The following is a 23,340-nucleotide window of genomic DNA, read 5'->3' as shown; positions in this document are numbered from 1 at the left end:
ATCACCGAACGTTCCCACTGGAGCACATGGTGGAGGAACAGTCCCTTTAAGGGTTAACCAAGGAGAAGACGTGAATGAGAGTTTTTTTTCCTTTTCTCCTCACTGATTTTCCACTAAGGAATTGTTGTTTGGAAGGAGGAGGGGTGTGGAAGGTGTGTGTTTTGGGGGGGGGGGGGGGGTTGTAGAATAGGCCCTGGGGACATTGGGGTTCTGACTACACTTTATCTCTGGAATATCGCCTGTGACTGCATCGGAAACACGACACCTTAAGTCGGTGAAACTAATCCACCTCGCATGTCTCCTCACTCCACCCAACCAGCCTCAGAACAAAGGTCTCCCTTAAACACACAGGAGAAAAGTGTCAGTGCATCTCATAACTCCACCAAATAATTATCCAGAGCCGGGGTGACTGACAATAACAACAAAGGGAGAGTATCTATGACATTGTTTACTCCACAGGGAACAGCGGCCTAGTGTCATAAACCACAGGTTAAAAGACCTAGCTTCTTAGGTTTAAATCATCCTGAACCACAGAACACACACACAAAGCCTGACTAATATAAGATTAGCATGATGAATGGCTATTGTATTGTATTTCCTCCAGGTCTATTTCTATTCATTCAGTATTCAGTGGCAGTGTTAGGGTAAAGAATACTATGTAAACTATACTAAAAATAGAATATTATAAACTATTGTTCTTAATTAACCTACCTGGTTAAATACAAGTTAAATAAATGAAAGAAATCTATCAAATAAAAAAGGGGTCTTATTTAGTCTATCGGCCAATGAGACAGCATTGAGTTCAGCTGCTGCTTAGTGAGTTAACTGACAGAAGTAGCAAGGCTACTAAAAAATGTGGCATATAAACTCCACACACGCATGGACACACACGCTGTGCAAAAGAGTCCTCCCCGCTATAGAGAAGTATAGCATCGTTAACAAAACAGCACATTTTCTGCCTGCTCTACCAAGCTGCAGAGAAATACAGGCCAGGCTTTGTCATTACGCTCAACAGGAACAGTGGAGAAGAAAAACCACTGATTATTATGTAGCTGCGTGCAGATGCATTAAATTAAGCATGGTTGAAAACACTTGGCCTCGGACCAGCGTGTGTGAGTGTGTGTGTCTGTGTGTGTGTGGGGGGGGGGGAGTTCATGAGGAGTGGCTGGCGCTCCAAGCCTCATTTTTCCACCCTCGCCAACCGCAATGCTCCTAACCTCACACACAATTCAGCCGCCACGCGGCCACATCTGCCCGGTCTGGCCGCCGGGACGACCGCTCGACGCCAACAACACCAAACAGTCTGGCCCTGGTCTGTATCGTACACTGTCTGTTCACGTGTCTCAGGCTGAATATTGTGACTTCCAGAACAGCATGTGAAGAATAGCACACATTTTTGAATAGGTACTGAACCACGACGGAGGAGTAATTGACATATTTGTCTGTCTTTGTGTGCACATTCTTACTTTTGTACTTGCTTTTGAAACCATTATTTTGTTCTTCAACGGACTGCGAAATTAAGCTAAACAAATTGCGTTAAGGGAATACTGGTCTCTTTTTATATGTCTGTGATGACTTATTGGCATACAGCAAAATATTTGTAGAAAACTGTAGAGCACATTACACCCTCATCATACTACTGTACTTCTAATTACTTTCTGCCCCATACCGAAAATAATTTGGTAAAATATATTTATAAATATGAATTACATACAGTATATGGAATGGTAAAAAAAAAGGTGCCCAAACACTCCCCTACGTATTTACAGCGCCTTCAGAAAGTATTCACACCCCTTGACTTATTCCACATTTTGTTGTGTTACAGCCTGAATTCAAAACGAATTACATTTATAATTTTTGCTCACCCATCTACACACAATACCCCATATTGACAAAGTGAAAACATGTTTTTACAAATGTTTGAACATTTATTGAAAATGAAATACAGAAATATCTCATTTACATAAGTATTCACACCCCTGAGTCAATACACGCTAGAATCCCCTTTGGCAGCAATTGCAGCTGTGAGTCTTTCTGGGTAAGTCTAAGAGTTTTGCACACCTGGATTGTACAATATTTGCAAATTGTTCTTTTAACAATTCTTAAAGCCTCTGTCAAGTCGGTTGTTGATCATTGCTAGACAGACATTTTCAAGTCTTGCTATAGATTTTCAAGTCAGTTTAAGCCCAACTATAACTACTGTAGGTCACTCAAGAACATTCAAATGTCGTCTTGGTAGGCAACTCCAGTGTATATTTGGCCTTGTGTTTTAGGTTATTGTCCTGCTGAAAGGTGAACTTGTCTCCCAGTGTCTGTTGGAAAGCAGACCGAACCAGGTTTTCTATGATTTTTTTCTGTGCTTAGCTCTATTCTGTTTCTTTTTATCCTGAAAGAATCCCTCGTCCTTGCTGATGACAAGCATACCCATAACATGATGCAGCCACCACCATGCTTGAACATATGAACAGTGGTAATCAGTGATGTGTTGTGTTGAATTTGCCTCAATATAACACTTTGTATTCAGAACATAAAGTTAATTTCTTTGTCACCTTTTTTGCAGTTTTACTTTAGTGCCTTATTGCAAACATGATGCATGTTATGGAATATTTTTATTCTGTACAGGCTTACTTCTTTCATTTAGTATTGTGGAGTAACTACAATGTTGTAGGGGACGGCAGGTAGCCTAGTGGTTAGAGCGCTGGACTTGTAACCGAAAGGTTGCAAGATTGAATCCCCAAGCTGACAAGGTAAAAATCTGTTGTTCTGCCCCTGAACAAGGCAGTTAACCCACTGTTTCTAGGCTGTCATTGAAAATAAGAATTTGTTCTGCCTAGATAAATAAAACATGTTCAGTTTTCTATCACAGCCATTAAACTCTGAAACTGTTTTAAAGTCTCCATTGGCCTCATGGTGAGATCCCTGAGCGGTTTCCTTCCTCTCCAGCTAGTGGGTGTATTGATACACAATCCAAATTAATAACTTCACCATGCTCAATGGGATATTCAATGCCTGTCCCCCCCCCCCCCACCTACCTCCCTGGTCTTTGTGGGTAAATCTGTGTTTGAAATTCACTGTCGGATCTAACAGATAATTGTATGTGTGGGGTACATTCAAAAAATGTGGTAGTCATTCAAAAATCATGTTAAACACTACTATTGCACACAGTGAGTCCATGCAACGTATTATGTGACTTATTAAGCACATGTTTACTTATTTAGGCTTGCCACGACAAAGGGGTTGAATACTTTTTGACTTTTAATTTTTTATTAATATCTAAACATTTCTATTGTGTGTAGCACAGTGACATAAAATCACAGTTTAATCGATTTTAAATTCAGGCTGTGACACAACAAAATGTGGAAAAAGTCAAGGGGTGTAAATACTTTCTGAAAGCACTCTATTAGGACAGTGAAGCTAAAACATTTACATTTGGCTCTATACTCCAGCATTTGGATTTGAGATCAAATGTTTTATATATGAGGTGACAGTACAGAATGTCACTTTTTATTTGAGGGTATTAACATGCTTATCTATTTGACCGTTTATAAATGAAAGCATTTCATGTGTCTAGTCCCCCTATTTGAAGGTGTCATAAGTATTTGAACAAATGAATTTATATGTATTGAAGTAGTCCAAAATGTTGTATTTGGTCCCATATTCCTTGCACGCTATGACTACATAAAGTCTGTGACTGTTGGATGCATTTGTAGTTTGTTTTGGCTGTTTCGGATGAATGATGGATGTATGAAAATACCCTCAAATAAAAGGTTACCTTCTGTACTACCGCCTTATATGAAACAATTGATCTCATAATCCAAAATGATGGAGTATTGAGCCAAATTAGTTTTAGCTTCACTGTCCAAATAGATACGTAGGGGAGTATATGTCTCAACTACACCATTACAGTGCATTTACTGTCACTTACTGGAGCGAACACTTTGAGAAACAGTTCATTTCTGTGATCGTTTCACTTCTCAGACTCCGCATGTATCTGTGCGAGAACCGACGATAAGGTCTCACTCTCAGATAGAATGAAATAGCTCTGTGGTCTCAGATCCCCTTTTGGAGAGGTTGAGAGGAAGGAAGGGAAGAAGGGACGGAAGAGGGGAGGAGAGGATGTGAAAGAAGAGCAGTGGTAATGTGTCTCACCTGTTGCTGGTGAAGAAAGGCCGGATCTCTAGGGCTCAGTCCTACAAAACGATTGGCTGTGGGGGTGCCCGGTGCTGAGTATCCTGGAGGAGCAAACACACAAACACAGACAGACAGAGAGACACATTGACACAATGAGAAAATATTACATTGATTGATTCTTTATAAAGTGCGCAAAATGGTAACTGCTAGAGTAATGGGGTACAGAGGGGTTTTGCAGTGCCAGGAAGAGAGAAGGAAAGGGAGCTCACCGTTGTACTCACCTTCTGATGTGATGGGCTTGGTGTCGGGCATGGAGAGAGAGACGGGTCGCACTGTGCCATGGTGCGGAGAGGGGGCCAGGACTGGGGTGAAGTGGCCTGGAACCTTCCCCACCTGGCCACTGCTGTTAGCCTGGGGGGGGGGGGGGGGGGGTCAAAGACAGGGAAACAAAATAGAGGGGGCAGTTAGTGACACAACTCATGTAGTATTTAAACTGTGGCCACTTGACAAATCCTACTGGGCACAGACGTCAATTTCATTGAAATTACTTGGAATCGTTAAAGAAAAGAAATTACATTAAAGTGTGTTTTACAGTATTGTTTGCACAGTCAGTTCAGTGCTGTTTTGTGTGGGAAAATGTCGCCCTCACTTGACACAGAGAGAGAGAGAGAGAGAGAGAGAGAGAGAGAGAGAGAGAGAGAGAGAGAGAGAGAGAGAGAAAGGGGGCTGATAGTAGGGGCGAGAATGATGAAGGGAGGGGGTCCAAGGAGAAAGGAGTATGGAGGAAGGGAGAACAGCCCTGCCCAAATAGCCTGTGTAGATCATCTCTAGTGTTTTAAGAGAGAAAAGGAGCTAGTGGGAGCTACTCTTTCAGACTGCGGGAGACGGTCTGTGGTGTATTGGGCTCTTCGGCGCCCCAAGTTCAAACCTCAAATACGCCTTTATGAAAAAGAATTGTGTCCACAGGGTTCCTTAAAAATGTGAATAGAATGTTTAATTAGAGTGTAATATAATCTGCGTTAAAGCAAGCATAAAAACATTCTGGCTGCCGTCCATGGGATTATAAGAGCTGTTTTATTTGCCGAGACGCCCTCCTCTGCACACCCACACACACACACACACACACACCCACACAAACACTCCCCCTTCTCCCATCCAGCACTGTGTAGGAGAGGGGCCAGTAAGTCCGCCAAAAGAGAGCAGAGGCCCCGGCAACGGCAAATATTTACGGCCTTTATCGTTCCCTGTGGTTTTGTCTGAAGTAACAGTCCCGGGCCGCATAGATCCAGCCTCGTCTATGAGCCCATTGTTTTCAGTGAGAACAGCGGGGATATAAAACTCACATAAATATCTCACGGCTCTCTCATCTCTCTATGGCTGCCCCCTCCCTCCCTCCCTGCCCCCCCCCACACACACATACACACTCCCAGCACAGTGACACAAGGCTTTAGTGTGTACCCAGTTAATGTATAAAGTCTTCTGTCAGGTTTATCAGAAGTTCGTGAAAAAAAACTGTTATGACCCTCTGTAATTATATTTGTTTTATGAAAAAGGGCCTGGATTTTCTTTGGAATATTGAGTTAGTGGTTTTTACAGTGTATATTTTTACATTTAGGCTCTTATCAAAATAGACCTACAGAGTATTTCAGTTCGGTCAGCATTCAGTCATTGCATAAAGGGATTTTTCTGCACTTTCAAAAGTGTTTAGATCACAACAGCAGCATATTCTGAATGGAGGGGGTTAAACTTGACACTTGATTAAGAACCTGGCTGAGAAGTCACCCGGTGCGTCCAACGGCACTGCCGATTCCTAAATCCTGTGTCAACTCCCTCCATCCAATGCTGTGCAAAACAAACGTACCCCAGAAAGACTAGTGCTGTGAAGACACTATGTGCAATGATTGAAGTAGTCTTCTTAACGATTAGAAACATTGTCCACCCGTTTCCATGTGTCAAATGTTATAAAGCACCCAATCCCCAAAAATAATTCTCAAGGTGAAGGCTAACTATTAAGATTGCCACTTAAATTGGAAGGAGCTAAAATAATGTACAGGAAAGTGGCATTTGATCAACATTCAATTGTTGTAAAAATGTCAAGGCACAATTGTATGGGGCAGGTATTATTTTTGACATAGACAAGAAAATTTAGAAGTACATTTTTCAATTCAATAGTTGGTTTATTAGAGAAAAATAGAATTCATTATGAAATTAAATGAAAACTCAACTGATACTTGATTCAATCATCACATTGAAAAGTGTACTACAGTATAGTCAAGCTGGTCCGGTGTCCTTTAACTACTCGTAGTGTTAAATATCCATTGTTTTTCATCAAACGTTTGCCATAAAACACATTTTCCACTAAAATCCCGAACTTCACATCCAATCATATCCCTGTTCACAAACACTGTCAGTCAGTTAGGCCTACTGAGGAGAGAGATTGCACACAGTCAAGTTCTCTTAAATAAAATAAGTGAAATAGGAATGTAGCCCAACCCGACTCCCCTCCAGTGTGCTGCAGTTCACACTCACCTGGCTGCTCTGTGGGCTGGACGGGTCGTAGCTGGGCACGTAGCTCTTCAGGGAGTCAGGGGGGTTGAGATGGGGTGGGTAGCGGATGGTGGGGTGAGAGAAGTAGGGTGACGGGGCAGGGGGCAAGATGGCCGAGAACTGAAGGGGGGAGTGGGGTGGAGGGCTCCTTGTCGATATAACTAAGGGGATAGGGAGAGAGGGAGGGAAACAGAGAAAGGAAGAAACAGAGAGAGAAACAGGGGAAGACAGACAGACAAGACAGACAGACAGAGAGACACATTTAGAGAGGGAAAAACAAACTATTGAAAAATTCACTAATGGAGAACAAAAACATACACATTACAATCCCAACTAATTCAAAAGACTTTTGGGGGAAGGCTGAGGGGGATGCATGACAAAAACACTTTCAGTTCAAACACTTTCTTGTAGAGGTCACTGTAGGTCACTGAGTGAGCATGTCTAGACTTAGTAGGGGGGAAGGTGCTTAGCCTACTGACCACTGTGTCCGACCCCTGTAAGTCCGGGGTGGTGGTGCTGGGGGAAAGTGCTCAGTCTAGAGGAGGAGTCCTGCGGGGAGGTCGGGCTGAACAAGGGCTTCTCTGGCTTCTTCATGGTGGGAGACGACATGTCTGGAGGAGAGGAAACACATACACACCTGGTCAAGGGGAGGTTACCTGGCAACCACAGAGCCACGCGCACAGACGCTGACAGAAGTAGCATCGCTGTTCTTGCTGCGACATCTTTCAAACATACTCCCATGCTGTGGCGTGATGGCAGTCATAGTATAGGCTTGCCATCGCTGTCATTTGACACCTTTGACATGTTTTCTAATGTCTATATGCAAGGTACTGTATGACAATAGGACTGAACATAAAAAAGAATGGACTCCGAAACCTCATGTTCTGTGACAGCAGCCGCTCTCCCCTGACCGTGGGTCAAGCTCAAGTGTCCCCGGCCCTGTCACAAGACCTTCATTCCTACCTCTCTCCCTCCCTCTCTCTCTTCCTCTCTTCCTCCCCACAATAGAGAAGAATCCACCTGAAGAGGGAAAGGTGACTCATACCAAACCAGGAAAGGAACAAAGACCTCAGGAATCCAGGGGAATTCCCCACTCAGAATTTTGTAAAAGGAAGGAGCTTAAGTCGTTTCAGTTTTTTTTTTTTTTTGCAACATGAGCAATACCTCAGACAAGATGGATGGATCTTTCATTTTTGAAGACGTTCAGACTATGGTACCACCCCACTGTGCACATGGTTGAATCAACGTTGTTTCCAACATGGAATAGACGTTGAATTGATGTCTGGGACCAGTGGGACAGTTGTTTTTTTACTTGTTCTTATGTGGTGTAACATTCCCTCAAATATATTCTTGACATTTCCTAAAATGACAGAATTACACGATGGACACTTATGGAGAGAGACCTATAATTGGAAAAACGTTGAAGTTAACGTCAACAGACTTCTCTAACAAAAAAGTCGCACTGGTCTGGGAACTGATCAATGTAAAATCGTAGAATTCACTTAGAATCCCTAGATAACAACACGTCGTTATATGTCAAAATGGTTTCACTTTATGAACTCTGTTACTTCACGTTCCACCCCAAAAATGAGCGAGTAAACCAGGGTGTGCTCAGGCTAGGGTGTCCCAGACAGACGAAAGGGCTATGAATCCTATCAAGCAGATATCTAGCTATGAAATGCACCACCGGGTTAGTATGAGGAGCCAGGATTAAGTACTGCACATTTCGTAGGAGCATAGATATGAAAAACCTTCTTCTTCATTGCAAACACCTGTTCGTTATCAAACCAGTTGCTGACTGACGATTTGATAGCAGTGCCAAAAAATATGTAAGGGGAGTGGCTAGGTATACATAACTCCACAACATGGCGTCAGCTGTACTGTAACAGTGAAAGGCATTTCAGTGAGCTTACTTTTGAGGACAAAAAAACTGAATTACGCCTAATCCATGTGCAGTGTAAAAGGGTTTTGTCGGACTAGGCATGTAAAATAAATGTCCGTTTGGCACTTTGGACAGCCTCATATCAGTTTAATATCAATCCATCCATCAATCCTTTTTTTATTCCCTCTTTACAGAGTAGTCATTTTCCATGAATTTCCTGATCTCTCCTCTCCTCTTCTCCATAGCTATTACATTTCAGCATGTGTTCACCCCGATACTGAAAGGTAAAAACACAAAACAGCGGGAGAAGGAAGGGGGAAAAAAAACAGTAAATCCCAACGAAGTTTCGTTTAAAAAAGCGAGGGGAAAAAAACACCTTATGCTGTTTGATGTTGGGACATTCTGTACCCTAAGTGTTTTATCTGTCGTAGGGTAGTGAGATGAGAGGTGTCCCTCTCCCTTCCACTCTAGGGCTTGAGCCCTGGGGGAAGAAGGGGGAATGTGTCTGTGTGTGTGTCGGAGGAGAACAATCTGGAAACACGGGACAGTGAGGGCTTAATTAAAAAAGCTACGGGCCCTGGCCTGCACCACAAGACCAGGTAATGAGACATACACCCCTCCCTGGAGGATCTCTCACACACACCCTCTCTCTCTCGCTGCCTGTCAGTATAGTGGCGTTAGCAGGGCTAGGCACGGGATGGCCCACCAACTGGGCCTGCCACCTGTTGAGTCAGACAGCTCCTCTGAGACCCAGCTAGCTTCAAACAGGGGCCGCCACACCTTCCCATCACTCACTCCACCTCCCTCTCTCTCTCTGACACACACACACACACGCAAACACGTGCCTGGATACGCACACACACACACCTGTTAACCCTAGCGTGACCTTTTCAATCTTGCAGTCTAATAACACAACAAGTTTATTAATAAAGTTCTCTACTAAGTCTGCTCACAGCCACAATTGCTACAGCTCTCACTAGCATGTCTTCCTTCTCACTTTCATTGGTGTAACCCTGCATTCCACAATTAAATCGCTACCAGAATGAAGATTCCACTCACATCGCTTCAACATTGCAACTCTTAACACTGCTTCAACACTCCAATACACCCTCAGATTGGCGAGAAAACAGGAAGCAATGAGGAAGCTCCCAAACTACCAGAGAACTCAACAACCCTCCAAATGAGCTTATCAACAGGGGCATGTTCTCAGTCACGATATTTCCTGTCAACAATTCTGTTACTCACCCAGCCTGTTTGTTCTTATCATAGTTATTCAACAGTAATATTGTAGACCCCCCCCACACACACACATACACACCTCCCCTCTCACCTTCTCTCTCGTGCCAGGTCCTGCTGCCGCTAGCTGGGGAGCTAGGTGAAGAATAGAAGTCAGGGCCAGTGGGACTGGTCTCCATACTCTCGTCTATGTTGAGGGTCTTGGGCCGTTTACTGGAGAAGAAGGCGGAAAAATGATGAGTCACAACACTGTACGTGTTCTCTGATCCCTGTGTCTCTCTACTGTCACTGCCCCTTGATGTTTGGAAAATGTAATATCTTTACTGCTAACGTATTGTCTAGATGTGTGGGTGTTAATAAAGTTGAACTCGAACAAATGGCCAAAATATGGAAGTACATGATGGAGTAAGATTATCAATTTGCCCCTCAGTTTTGCATCTACCCCCCCGCCCTCTATCTCATTCAAAGTTAAGAGGACAAGGTGTGATGCGGGAGAAGGAGAGTGGGGTTAAGGCAGGGTCCTGCAGTAGACTGACCTGCCAGGCGGGGAGGAGAGGGAGCGATGGAGGCCCACGCTGGAGTTCAGGTCATGGTAGTACGGCTGACTTGGCATGTCGGCCATGGAGAAGTTCACCCCTGCCCCCTGGGTAATGGGCGCTGAAGAGTAGGGAGAGAAAAAGAGGTTACTTCCTGGTCACTGGCCTGCTGATTGGTTGCCTGCTGAAGCTCTGATAGGCTTTTGATATGATGTGACCTTGAGCATGGCCCACAACTTCACTGAAATGATCTCAGTGTACATGATCCCCTCTCACATGACTGAAAATCATTGAACCTTTGCATTCCACCAGCATAATGCAAACTCGTGAACTAGGCCACACACACATCAGCTCTCTGATTGGTCCTATGCTCAGCTGGATCATTCTCAATTACCTATTGTAATTGGTCAAGCACATATGAATAAGTGCATTGAAGTTCACTTTCATGGTGCTCTTATGTGTGATATGCTTTGAGAAACCACAGCCCACCACTGTGTGAAAGTCTACTTTTTTTCACCCTGTGGTTGACAACCGCGAGGGAGGGATATTGTTTCAGGGAGGACAGCTGAGTGTTAACTAGGGCACTGTGTAAAAGCTCCTTCCGCTCTTGAAGCTGCCGCCTGCGATGGTAGCCCTGTGAGGGCAGTGGGTGGGTGGGTAGATTGGTTTGGACTCGACGAGAGACTGGAGTGTGTGGTGGGGTCTGTTGTGGTCTGAGGTTCACCACTGGCATGAGCTCCAACCCCAGCACTGCAGTCTTGGAACTGGCAACCCACGGCAGCCCTGGCATTGGCTACCCAAGGGCATTTGTATTTTAATTTACTGCCAACGAGACTCTCCCTCTCTCTCTCTATTTCCTTCACTCTCTATCTCTCTTTTTGGCATAGCATACTGTGTGTAATACCACTTGCTCTCTCTCCCAGCCAAGTAATTTAACCCCGTCTGTTAAAGAAAATACAACCCTGACTTCTGAATCCAAACAATGCCAGGCACAAAATAACAATGATGCTAAAACACCTGTTCACGTTTTAATTTGAATGTGCATTTTAGAACGGCAAAATCACAGCACTGACTGAATTTAAATTGGCTTTAAAGGTCTACTCCGCAATCCGAAAAACAACAAGTCAAAAATGGCAGTACAAATTACAGAGGGGCTTAAAAAAAAAACATTAAGTAGAAAACACGAGTTGTATGTCAGTGTCAGTGAGTTCTTAGTGTACCCCAGGCATGTTAGAGGTCAGGACACAACATCCCATAGGTATGTGATAGAACACAACAGCCCTTGAGCCATACAGGTAAATCCTGCCTGAGGGGACCATTGTCCTCAGCTAGCTGGGGAGAGCGATTCCTGAAAGAACATCCGTCATCGTCTTTGAAAAAGGTCAGGCAAGTCTATACAAACACATACGGTCACACAGTCTCACACACACACACACATATACACACCGGTGCACTGTACATACACGTTGTTGTATTCTAATGCTGGAGACTTGCTCGACTGGATTTTCTGTTTTTGTACTGTGAAGCTTGCTGTTTTGAATCGGCAATGAGGATAAGGGGTATTGAGGGTGATGGTGATAAAGTATGTACTTACTTCTGGACACACGCACCAGCTCTGAAACACTGAAGACTCCTGATTTGATGAAGCTGTCTTCCAAGTAAACTGCAGAAACAAAAACCACAGATAGACAATATATCAACGCAACATTAAACTCAATGCTTTGTGTTCTCGTAACTAAGAGTAAGTTACATTCGTAGTGATTCGAGCTGTCGCTAAAGTAATAAATCATGACTTGATTCCCTGCTTACGATACACAGGACGAGCAAAAATTCTTGCCCAAATATTGTTTTCTAAAATAGAGCATCCATCATCTACCCATCAACCATAGCGACACGACCCAACACAGCTCCAGCATGAATAATGGCAATATTGACAATACTGAAACATGGAGGCTTTGAAGTACAATATGTATGGAGCCCAGAATGTGAGAAAAATAACTATCATGACCCATCAGTCTAGCCTGGTCCCAGATCAGTTTGTGCTGTTTATATGTTTGTCATGACAATAGGAGTCGGCGATATAGCACAAACATAACTGTGACCAGGCTAATGTCAGTCTGTCAGCCATTCAGACAGACATGTCACTGACACCCAAAACGACTTCGACATTTCATCCTTTGATGTTCTGAGCAGGACCATTGGGTGTGCCAACAACATAGGGGGGAGGCGTGAGTCTAGATTCCGATTGGCAGCGAAATGCACTTTCTTCCTCCTAATTCCTCAATGCAAGCCAACGGGTGTCCCTGAGAATGACAGGGGAACTGTGGCACTGTAGTGGGAGCAGCTAGGGAGGCCCTCACAGGGCCTGAGTCATTGGCTCAATGTTGGCTCAACGTAGTGTTTGACTTGGCAGCGAGACGCACACGCAGGGTAGGCAGAACCTACTCTTGAGGTACGGGGCTAATTACGTTCTTGCTCTATTTTCATTCCTGGCCCATGATGACATAGTCCAGGTCAGTCCAGGAGAGCAGCAACAGGCTGCCGGTGATGATTTGGAACAGTGGCCATTTTGTTTGGCTAGCTAGCAGACTGGCTACTAGACGTAGCTTAGCTATCCAACCCTTATTGGCAAGGACAAGAACTATGGCCTCAGACATCCACTAGTGTACTACAGAGGAGCACATAACTGTCTAGCCTTCGTGTTTCCCAATCTTTTTTGTCTCTTAGATTGACAACGGTTTTGTTTTGGTGTCTAGACCAGCGGAGGCTGCTGATGGGAGGACGGCTCATAATAATGGCTGGAATGGAGTCAATGGAATGGTATCAAACACAATACCATTCCATTTACTCCATTACACTCTATTACAGCCATTATTATGAGCCGTCCTCCCCTCAGCAGCCTCCATTGGTCTATACAGATGTAGGATCTTAATTTGTGAATTATTATGTGGATTATAATTAATGGTCATTTTTGTAGGGGTTGATACATTTTTTGTAAAATAAAGTCTCAAATTTCAAAGTGGAAATTACAAACTTGAGAAGCCTTTTTAAACCTCGATACACTACAAGTTTAAAATGTTATCCTGCAACAGGGTGATTAAATTAATCTGTAATTCCATAGAAACCTTAAAATGGGTGTAGTCTGCATAACTGTGAAAGGTCACATCCTGTTTAAAGATAATTATGCCAGGTGAGAGCATACACACAAAGAGTAACTATCATAAACAGATTCTGGAGAATCGTCTACCAGGCGAGACCATATCAAGTACAGAGAGGGGACTGGGAACTATAGAACTGTGATTGACAGGACAGAGGTTGGAGGACCGTGACAATGAGGTTCAGGTACATACCTGGGTTCTTGCCTGGCTCATTGTTACTGGGACTTCCTGACTGCTGTGAGTCTGTAACACAGATAGAGAACCATGCTTAGTATTATAGAACCATCCCACTGGGCACAGACGTCAATTCATCATCTGGTCCACGTCATTTCATTGAACCTTAGATCATGAAATACCACAAAGGTCATCAAAGTTCAACACTCTTCTATCAATTTAAGTTATTCAAATTAGCTTTATTGACATGGATGGTAACCACCCAGTGTTGCCAAAGCAATACAATGACCCACTACTATAAGGACACGTCAAAAATACCCTGAATGTGACAGGTGGCCAAAAACAAAGAAGCAAGGTGCTGTTGGTCATCAGATTTAATTTCAACCTAGACATAATATCAGCTGGAGTCATAGGGATTATATAATGAATACTTCTCAGCTTCCCTAGAATGTGTCTGAGGTTTTTAATCGTAATTTTTCTGCAGACGTGTCAGTCCTGACAGACCAAGCCAGATGTGCAATGGTATTTGCTGTTGTTTAAAAAAAAAAGAGGAGACAGAGAAAAGGGGGGGGGGGGGGGGGGGGGCGGTGGGAGTGGGGGGGGCTACAGTCAAAAGCCAGCAGAACAAAAGAAGTGCTCAACAGGGGTGGAAAGAAACAATAAGACAAGTAAAAAAAAAACATTTTTTAAAGACGAGGTGAAGCGTTCTCCTGACCTTCACATACAGACTGGTTGATTCTGTCTGAATTTTTACAGGGCCTGGGTTAGGGAAAACATGGTGTGCCTCTGCCTCATCCTGCCCTGCCCCAGCCCGAGAGAAGCATGCACATAGCACACGCAACAGGAGGGGGATACACTCTGAAACACATCAGGAATTCTCCCCATAAGGTAGCCTATCTTAGCCTCCAAGCGCTTCCTCTGATTGATGATGTTACCTTACAGCACCTTTGGGAAGAGGATAAGCTGGGGTAACTGGCGTTCCTCAGCCGTCACCATGCTCGTTAGTCACCGCCAACCACCAGGTCCGTTTTTGCGGCTCAACCGCCACGCAACACTAACAGATATTCAAACGATGCCCACAAGAGCCTGGCTTTTAACGTAAACACTTGACCATGTCATATACAGTCAGCAATAGAAAGTGGCTCCAAAGAGCTCACTTCATTTCACCTAAAAACTAGTACAGTAGGCTTGTATGGAAGAGCGGGTGTGTAGAGTAGTGAGGAACTAGTCCAGGCATATCAGAGGGGGACGACACCGACAACATAAACACTAGTTCATATCATATAACATAGGTCTGCAGTTGAAAATTAGTTCCAAAGAGCGGACTTAAATTTCACATAAACACCAGTTCCTCACGACACTACACACCCGCTCTTCCACACAAAGCCTACTGTAGCATCAGCCAACCGGAGTAGGGCGACATCGCCGTCACCCAAAAGCCAACAACATATGGGAGAGGAAGAGAGGAGGAACCCCCCCCCAACCCCCCTCCCTCTACCAGCCACCGCTTCAACCAACCATCCAGGGAAAAAGCAGCAAACGAGGGGGTAAAAGTACAACAGTACAACACTGAATGGCCAGGCTGTGTTTGCCTTGAGTTCCATAATGATTCACCACAGCCGCCCCCCACGTGTTCCTCCTGTGCCCTACGCCTTTAACGCGGAGAAGTGAGGACAAGAGGCGGGAGACAGTGAACTCAGACATCCTCGCCTTGCAACACAACACTCCTTTTGCTGCTGCAGAGCCTTCCCTCTCTCATAAGCTTAATTGTAGATGTAAAGGAGGAGAGAGAGAGAGAGAACGAAAGAGAGAGAGAGAAAAAAAATGTGAAGGGGAAAAAAAAAACTTTAAGAGATTTATGACCATTAAACGGCACTGCAAAAACAGAATGTTCTTGGCTGCGGCTCAACACTTACAAAATAGGTAGGGAACAACACCACCATACGTTAAACAAAAAATATCTCCCCTTATGGTTAACCCTGAACAGTCTCTACAGGATACAGAGGACACTAGGGAAGTCTGATGTCCCTAGCTTGCGCTCTTTTGGGTGCAACTTATTTTTCTAAACTGGCTAGTTTGTTAGCTTGTCTCTTTTGTTAGCTTGTAATCCACCATTTACTGGAAAAGAAAGGACTCTCTGGATGGAAATTCACATTATTTCAGCAAAAAACTGTATGGTGCTACTGACTTCTCGGGCACGTCATGCAAGCACATTTGTTATTTGACTGACACGCCATAAAAATACTGTATAACGAGATCGAATTCTATGTTACACGCCACAGTCGGGGGCTTTTGTGCCAATGGTTTGTGTGGAACCAAGTCCATACAGTAAGTGATTGCAGGGAGATCCTCCTCCTTTCTTGCTCCCTGCCACCCAGCCACCCTGGCACCTCCCACCCTCATGCCACTTTCAGACCCATCCATCAGTCTAGTTACAACTGTCAACTATTGCCCTCTCCCAGGAAAGAAAGAAAGGAGAGACAGAGGGACAGGGGAGGACGGAGAGAGAGGAGAGAAAGTGGGAGGGCGCTACAGAGAGAGAAAGAGTGACACAGAGAAACAGAGAGAGAGAGTGTGAGAGAGAGAGAGTGAGAGAGGTGGGGAGCTGTTTCGTCTAACATGGAACAGACCATTGTGAGAGAAAGAGGAGGTAGAGAGCTGGTTCATCTAACATGGAACAGACCATTGTGAGAGAACAGGTGGGGAGCTGTTTCGTCTAACATGGAACACACCATTGTGAGTGAACAGGCAGCCTTGACAAAAGACCAGATGGTCGTGGCAATTAAAGAACCCAGGCAGCAGAAGCAGCATCTTCACTTTGCTGCCCTACAGTACTGTAGGCCTACAGAGGAGCCACCTGGAAGAGTTGAGGTGGGATCCAGGCATATGGCATCTACTGTCAACTCATCTCAGAGGTTTGAGGGAGCACCATACATCTGAGAGCTGGAAAACACCTGACATCTCACATACATTTCACCCTTGACCTGTAGCTAGGGAGGTGTAGGAGGTTGTTATGGGGGGCTTGAGGTTAAGTTTAAGTTCAAGTTCAAATTCCAGTTCAAGTTCAAGTGTGTTGATAGCCACATAGAAGCAGTCGATCAGGCCAGGGTTGAAAATATTCTTATATTTTTTTTTTAAATTAATAATAAAATCAACATATGAACACATTTAAAAAGGAATAATTCCAAATAATCGCTATTCTAAATAGAAAAATGGAAAGTGCCTACAGTGCTTTCAGAAAGTATTCATACCCCTTGACTTATTCCACATTATGTTGTGTTACAGCCTGAATTCAAAATTGATTCAATATTTTGTTTTTCCCTCATCCTCCTATACACAATACCCCATATCAACGAAGTGAAAACATGTTTTTAGAAATGTTTGCAAATGTATTATAAATTAAATACATTTACATAAAGTATCTCAATTTAATCCATTTTAAATTCAGGCTGTAACACAACAAAATGTGGAAAAAGTCCAGGGGTGTGAATACTTTCTGAAGGCACTGTATGTTGTACAATTGTATGCTGTGTAAATGTAAGTCTGCATACAAGAAATAAACTGTCTGACACAGAAATGAAAACAGGGGTGAAGACTTCCCTCTACAGAAAATATCTCCAATCTCCATCCAAAAGACGCATCAAACCTTCCAAATGGAGACCAATCCAAGACCAATCCAATCGTCTTCAAACAGGCGCCAGCAACCCGTAAATAAACAGTGTGGTCTCGGTCTGCGAGGTAGAGCTCTGGCTCTGCCCTGAGAGTTTGGCAAGGCCCGGATCACAACGCAAGATACCAGAGACACACAGCCACACTCCAAAAACAACGTTTCTTGGCACCTCTCCGTCCCTGCCACTTGTTTAAACAAACAATCTGGGCCCGCAAAGAAGGAGGAGGAGAAAAAAAAGCAAAACAGAGGATTTGAGGATCTTGGCTGTGATTTGAGTGAGGAGGACTGAGGAGTGACACGTTGGGATTATGGGGAGTACTGAGTACCGACATTGACATGCACGGAGTTTGTTTCGTACCTTATGCATAATGGCACAACGTGGATTCTTTGCTATTGTGAAGGCTTCTTTTACCTGTTGTTCTCTCTCTCTCTCTCTCTCTCTCTCTCTCTCTCTCTCTCTCTCTCTCTCTCTCTCTCTCTCTCTCTCTCTCTCTCTCTCTCTCTCTCTCTCTCTCTCTCTCTCTCTCTCTTTCTCTTTCTCTTTCTCTCTTTCTCTCTTTCTCTCAGCCCTAATGTGTCACTTGCCTGGATATTATAAACAGGCCAACAATCTTTTGCACTCTCCTTTTTCTAGTTTGGCATGATACCCATACCTTCCCCCGAAGAAACTCTCAGTCCACCCCCACCCCACTGTGTATATTAAACCAGTCGCATACTTTCACAAACTCACTCGTTGCAGTACACCCACCTGATCCCACAAACACACACATCCACACAGCACATACACACTCTCACATACGTACACACTCTCGCATGCACACACGCCGCCGCAGATGCATACCAACGTCGACATTTCAGGGAGGGAAGAGAGCAGCCATTTTAGACTGCTGCACCCGGGGTCTGTGCACATGTATAGCTGTGGCTGCCAGAAGCATGGGTCCCGAGCCAAGACGCATCTCAGCGGCCCGAGAGAGGGAGGAAGGGAAAGAGAGAGAAGAGAGATAGAGAAGAGAGAGAAAGAGAGAGCGACGTAGAAATATTGCCTAATTACGGCAGGGCTCGGCCCATAATATTTCAACAATACAGCTGTGTGTAGTGTAAATATTTGACATGGCCCACACTTTCTGTCCCTCTTCTGCACCAGTTTGGCCAAGGAGCAAGCCGTTAGAGGGGTAGGCAAGCTGTCCATCTGTCTGTCGGTCTATCCTGGTGCACATAGCCATGGTGTGTGAGTTTGTGCGTGTGTGTGTGTGTGAGTGTGCGGACTTTGTCCTGTGTCCTCCTCTGCTCCTGGTTTTTATCCTTAACGGCTTAGCCATGATGACCTCATCGTTGTGGGCCCGGTTCCAGATCCTAGCTTTCTCTTAAATGTTGCTCCATCACTGCATTCTACAGCTCCACTACATGGCCAAAAGTACATGGACACCTGCTCGTTGATCATCTCATTCCAAAATCATGGGCATTTATATGGAGTTGGTCCCCCCCTTTGCTGCTATAACAGCCTCCACTCTTCTGGGAAGGCTTTCCACTAGATGTTGGAACATTGCTGCGAGGACTTGCTTCCATTCAGCCACGAGCATTACTGAGGTCGGGCGATTAGGCCTGACTCGCAGTCGGCATTCCAATTCATCCCAAAGGTGTGCTATGGGGTTGATGTTAGGGCTCTGTGCAGGCCGGTCAAGTTCTTCCACACCGATCTTGACAAACCATTTCTGCTTCGACCTCGCTTTGTGCAGATTCGTTCGTCGGACTCCCAGATGGTGAAGTGTGATTAATCACTCCAAAGAACGCGTTTCCACTACTCTAGAGTCCAGTGGCGGCGAGCTTTACACCACTCCAGCCGACGCTTGGCACTGAGCATTGTGTTTTATGCTTGTGTGCGGCTGCTCAGCCATGGAAACCCATTTCATGAAGTACCTGACAAACATTTGTTGTGCTGACGTTGCTTCGAGGGGCAGTTTGGAACTGGGTTGTGAGTATTGCAACCGAGGACAGACGATTTGTACACGTTACGCGTTTCAGCACTCTATGGTCCCGTTCTGTGACCTTGTCTGGCATACCACTTCACGACTAAGCTGTTATTGCTCCTAGACGTTTCCACTTCACAATAACAGCACTTACAGTTGACCGGGCAGCTCTAGCAGGGAAGAAATTTGACAAAATGACTTGTTGGAAAGGTGGCATCCTATGACGGTGCCACGTTAAATTCGGTTAAACAGCCATCACTAGCACATTAGAGGCTGCTGCCCTATATACATAGACTTGGAATCGCTGGCCACTTAATGGAACACCAGTCACTTGAATAATGTTTACATATTTTGCATTACTCATCTCATATGTATATACTCTATTCTACTATATCTTAGTCTGACATTGCTCGCCCAAATATTTACACATTCTTAATTCCATTCCTTTATTTTAGATTTGTGTATATTGTTGTGAAAATGTTCGATTATACTGTCAGATATTACTGCACAAGCAGTTCTCTACATCCGCAAAAACATCTGCTAAACATGTGTACTGTATGTGACAAATACAATTTGATTTGATTTTGTTGAAAGTCACTGAGCTCTTCAGTACGGGCCATTCTACTGCCAATGTTTGTCTAAGGAGAATGCATGGCTGTGTGCTCAATGTTATACACTTGTCAGCAACGGGTGAGCTGAAAAAGGCAAATCCACTAATTTGAAGGGGTTTCCACATACTTTTGTGTATCTCCGTCTCTGGGTCTGTAACAGTATCTCATATCTTTTGTCTCCTCTTGTGCCTGCCTACATTTATCTCTCTTTCTGGATCAGGAACTGTGTCAGCTGTATCAATTCTTATCTAGTCAGAATTGTATAGTATAGTATATGCTTTCCTCTCCACTTCTAAATCGTCATCTACATCTAACCTGGTATCTCTCAATCCTCCACCATTTCCCCGTTGTTTTGTTGCACTTTCTTTCCCTTCTTTCTCTCTTCTTAGTGGCCCTCTATTTCTCTCTCACTCTCTGTCGCTCTCTCTCCCTCTCCTTTTCGCCCCTTCTCTCCCTCGTTTTGTTGACTAAACAAAGTGGCCTTTATCAGAGAGAGCCGCAACCCAAACAAGCCAAACAAAAGATAGGGCGAGGAAATCTACCCAGAGGAGGGAGGGTCTTATCATGCCAGGGAGGCCATTGTGCGTGTGTGCCAGTCTGCACAATGGCAGTCTCATGCCCTGGCATCTAATGCACTAACGTATCATAACGTTCTTTGAAGGCCGACACCTGTCTGCCAAGAGACCAATATCGAGGAAAGAAGACGAGGAAGACATGCTAAGTTTGACGGCCATTTTGAGAACTCATCCTTTGCCAATACCTAGAGAGCATGTGTGGTAAAACGAGCCCATACAAACGCAGACCCAGAAAACAGCAGTAAATGTGTTAAGGAACGTATAAATCTTACTGTGTGTGCAGAATGGACAGATATGAAGACAGTAAAGCATTCTTCTAGGAATGCCCCCCCCCTTATAAGGCTTTTGAGCAACTCAAAAGCTAAGTAGCATATCAACGACAAATAAAGTCTTCTATCATGTTAATTAGATTCAGCTACATTTGCTTTAGATCGACTGCAGACATGATACAAAAAGCCTGTCTAGGAACACATTTAAGGCTTGTGGGAGTGTTAGGGGGAGGTGGGGAGAGACAAGGAGGGTAAAGTTGAAAAGACTGAGGGAACAATGACATTTTGCCTTCTTTTTATTCGACGGAGAGACACCACAGACTTGTTTGAATGGAACACGTACACACCCACGAGACAGTGAGACAGTGGGACTGTCAGGTTTTGAGACGTAGGAATCAAGTGTCAGACAGACAGGGTCAGACAGAGGAGGGCGGTGTGGAGGAGGCGGGGGGGGGGGGGGGGGCATACAACTTTCAGGGCAAAAGCATTCACAGACAGCTACAGGAACTGTGTGTGGGGAGGGGGTTCTCATGATTCTCATGAAACCACTTTTAAACATGTCTGTAGCAAATTGAATTCCAAAATCATGATGCAGCTGCAAAAATCAACTATAATTCTGAAAATGTGTCTTGTTTGAAAAATATTGTACATTTTCACCAGAATTTTGTACATTTTCACCCCACATTCTCATTATCAAAATGAGTCCGGATTAAATTCTCAGGTCGTTTTATACAATTCTACTTTAGAAAAATCTAACTTATTTGAATAAAATACTAAATATGTTGCTGTAGTTTGTCCATAAATCATAAAAATTGTATACTAGTTGAAGTTTACATTAAACTATAATATTTATTATGTGAAAACACTGTCTGTGGACATGTCTCATTACCGTAACACCTTTTCAAGTTCCTGTAAAAACTCCAATTAGTTTTTAAATAAAGTTTTATACACCCATGATGCATCATTTAGAGGAGTAGTCCTTCGATGAGCACTAGTTAAGTTATTTGATTTGCTTATATGCCTTCAGAATGAGGTTCTTATTCTCAAACACCCCTTTTACCCCACTTTGCCTTCTCATTACCGAAACAGCTAAAAAGCTCAAATTGGGAAAAAGTCAGAGAACCATTACCTTACCAACATGGAGGCATGAATGGGCTTTAGTGATGTGGTCAATTGTTTGCTGACTCATAACGGCTGTCTCCTATTATTTGCAGATTGAGCTAAGGGCCTCTCATTACCGAAACACACCTTTCTCATTACCACATAATTTTTGGGTCCGTTTCAGTAATGAGAACCTTAATTTCAGTAATGATAATAAGCTAATTCTAATGTATAGTCAGTCAATGGGTGTGCTGTGCTGGTAAACTTTATTTATTTACTTGGACCAACTGTATAGATTTTTTGTAAAACAACAGTTATTTGATTAAGTAGGGTTTGTCAAGAAATATTGGGTGTATAAACCCCATTTAACTTACTTTAAGTCCCAATCTGCAGTTTGTGTTTCAACAAAGAGTAACCCCACCACTTAAAGGAGGATATCCCCAATTTTGACATGTGTACCTGCTTTTACACTTACCTATACTGTTGTTTGATATTCACATATTTAAATACTTTATAGGCATATTGTGTCATGCTGTTTGCCCATAGGATCCCATCCAATCCAGAAATAACTCTAAAATACCTTACACAAATATTAACTGTAACTTCTTTTTTTAAGTCACCTTGTTACGTTTAAGTCCACTTTTGAAAATAAATGCATGTAATTACAATACTTACACTGAAATAAGAGGTATTTTAATAAATTGCATTAAGAGCAGTGATTTTAGTATTATTTGGGATTAACACATGACACTGATGATTATTTTGGTTTACTGAATCTCTGATAGAGATCAGTACAGTTTTTCATTGGCAAACTATGCTATACTCATTACCGAAACATGCAGTCTCATCCCCGAAACCTGCTTATCATTACTGTAATGCACCAATTTTTAGGAAATATTAGGCAATATAAAACATATACTTTCGCAATTTTGGATTCATCTGATAGTGTGATTTTTGTTCTTTATCGAAATAGGTGTGCATAAATCAAAATTTTAAAATAACATGTACAAGCCAATGACTATGACAAAAAAAAATTTGTTGAAAAGTTGGGTTATGGTAATGAAATAAATTACGAAATAAATGTTAATTCAATTTTCAGTGTTATGTTTAACTATAATATTAGACATTTGTTTATAACTTTTTTGGACTTGTTGCGGTAATGAGAATTTTTGTGTTGGTTGTTGTGGAAATTGTGCTAAAATGCATCATATCTGATCCAAAAATATAATGATAATTATGAAATAGATAAGTACAGATCCTAATCTCGGTGATCCAAGAGGAAATTTTATGAAAAATGACACTTGAGAATGTTTTGGCCAAATGTCAGTTTCGTGAGAATGACCCATGTGTGTGTGTGCCCTCTGGGGAAGAAGAGATGTGCATACTAATGATACTGGAGACCGGTTCCCCTTTCTCTTACACTTTTTTAGGGGACTCAATGCTGTCTCGTCCATAAACTCTCACGGGGGTGAAAAGACGAGTG

The 23,340-nt window shown here is 43.4% G+C and overlaps 1 protein-coding gene across 3 annotated transcripts in view; it reads right to left on the bottom strand.

Annotated features, from left to right (window-relative positions):
- Positions 1 to 23,340, bottom strand: part of LOC120030638 (nuclear factor 1 B-type-like) — an 84,283-nt gene that overhangs the window by 17,988 nt on the left and 42,955 nt on the right. For all 3 annotated transcript variants that reach the window (XM_038976075.1, XM_038976074.1, XM_038976077.1), the window contains exons 3-10: positions 13,683 to 13,733; positions 11,927 to 11,995; positions 10,333 to 10,453; positions 9,891 to 10,009; positions 7,158 to 7,289; positions 6,661 to 6,839; positions 4,413 to 4,542; positions 4,150 to 4,232 (exon numbers count right to left, since the gene is read on the bottom strand). In XM_038976075.1, coding sequence (XP_038832003.1) covers positions 4,150 to 4,232; positions 4,413 to 4,542; positions 6,661 to 6,839; positions 7,158 to 7,289; positions 9,891 to 10,009; positions 10,333 to 10,453; positions 11,927 to 11,995; positions 13,683 to 13,733 — 884 coding nt within the window. The remainder of the gene's footprint in view (positions 1 to 4,149; positions 4,233 to 4,412; positions 4,543 to 6,660; positions 6,840 to 7,157; positions 7,290 to 9,890; positions 10,010 to 10,332; positions 10,454 to 11,926; positions 11,996 to 13,682; positions 13,734 to 23,340) is intronic.

Source organism: Salvelinus namaycush, chromosome 36, assembly GCF_016432855.1.
Source record: "Salvelinus namaycush isolate Seneca chromosome 36, SaNama_1.0, whole genome shotgun sequence".
Lineage (NCBI taxonomy): Eukaryota > Metazoa > Chordata > Actinopteri > Salmoniformes > Salmonidae > Salvelinus > Salvelinus namaycush.
This window is presented reverse-complemented; position numbering and strand designations above follow the sequence as displayed.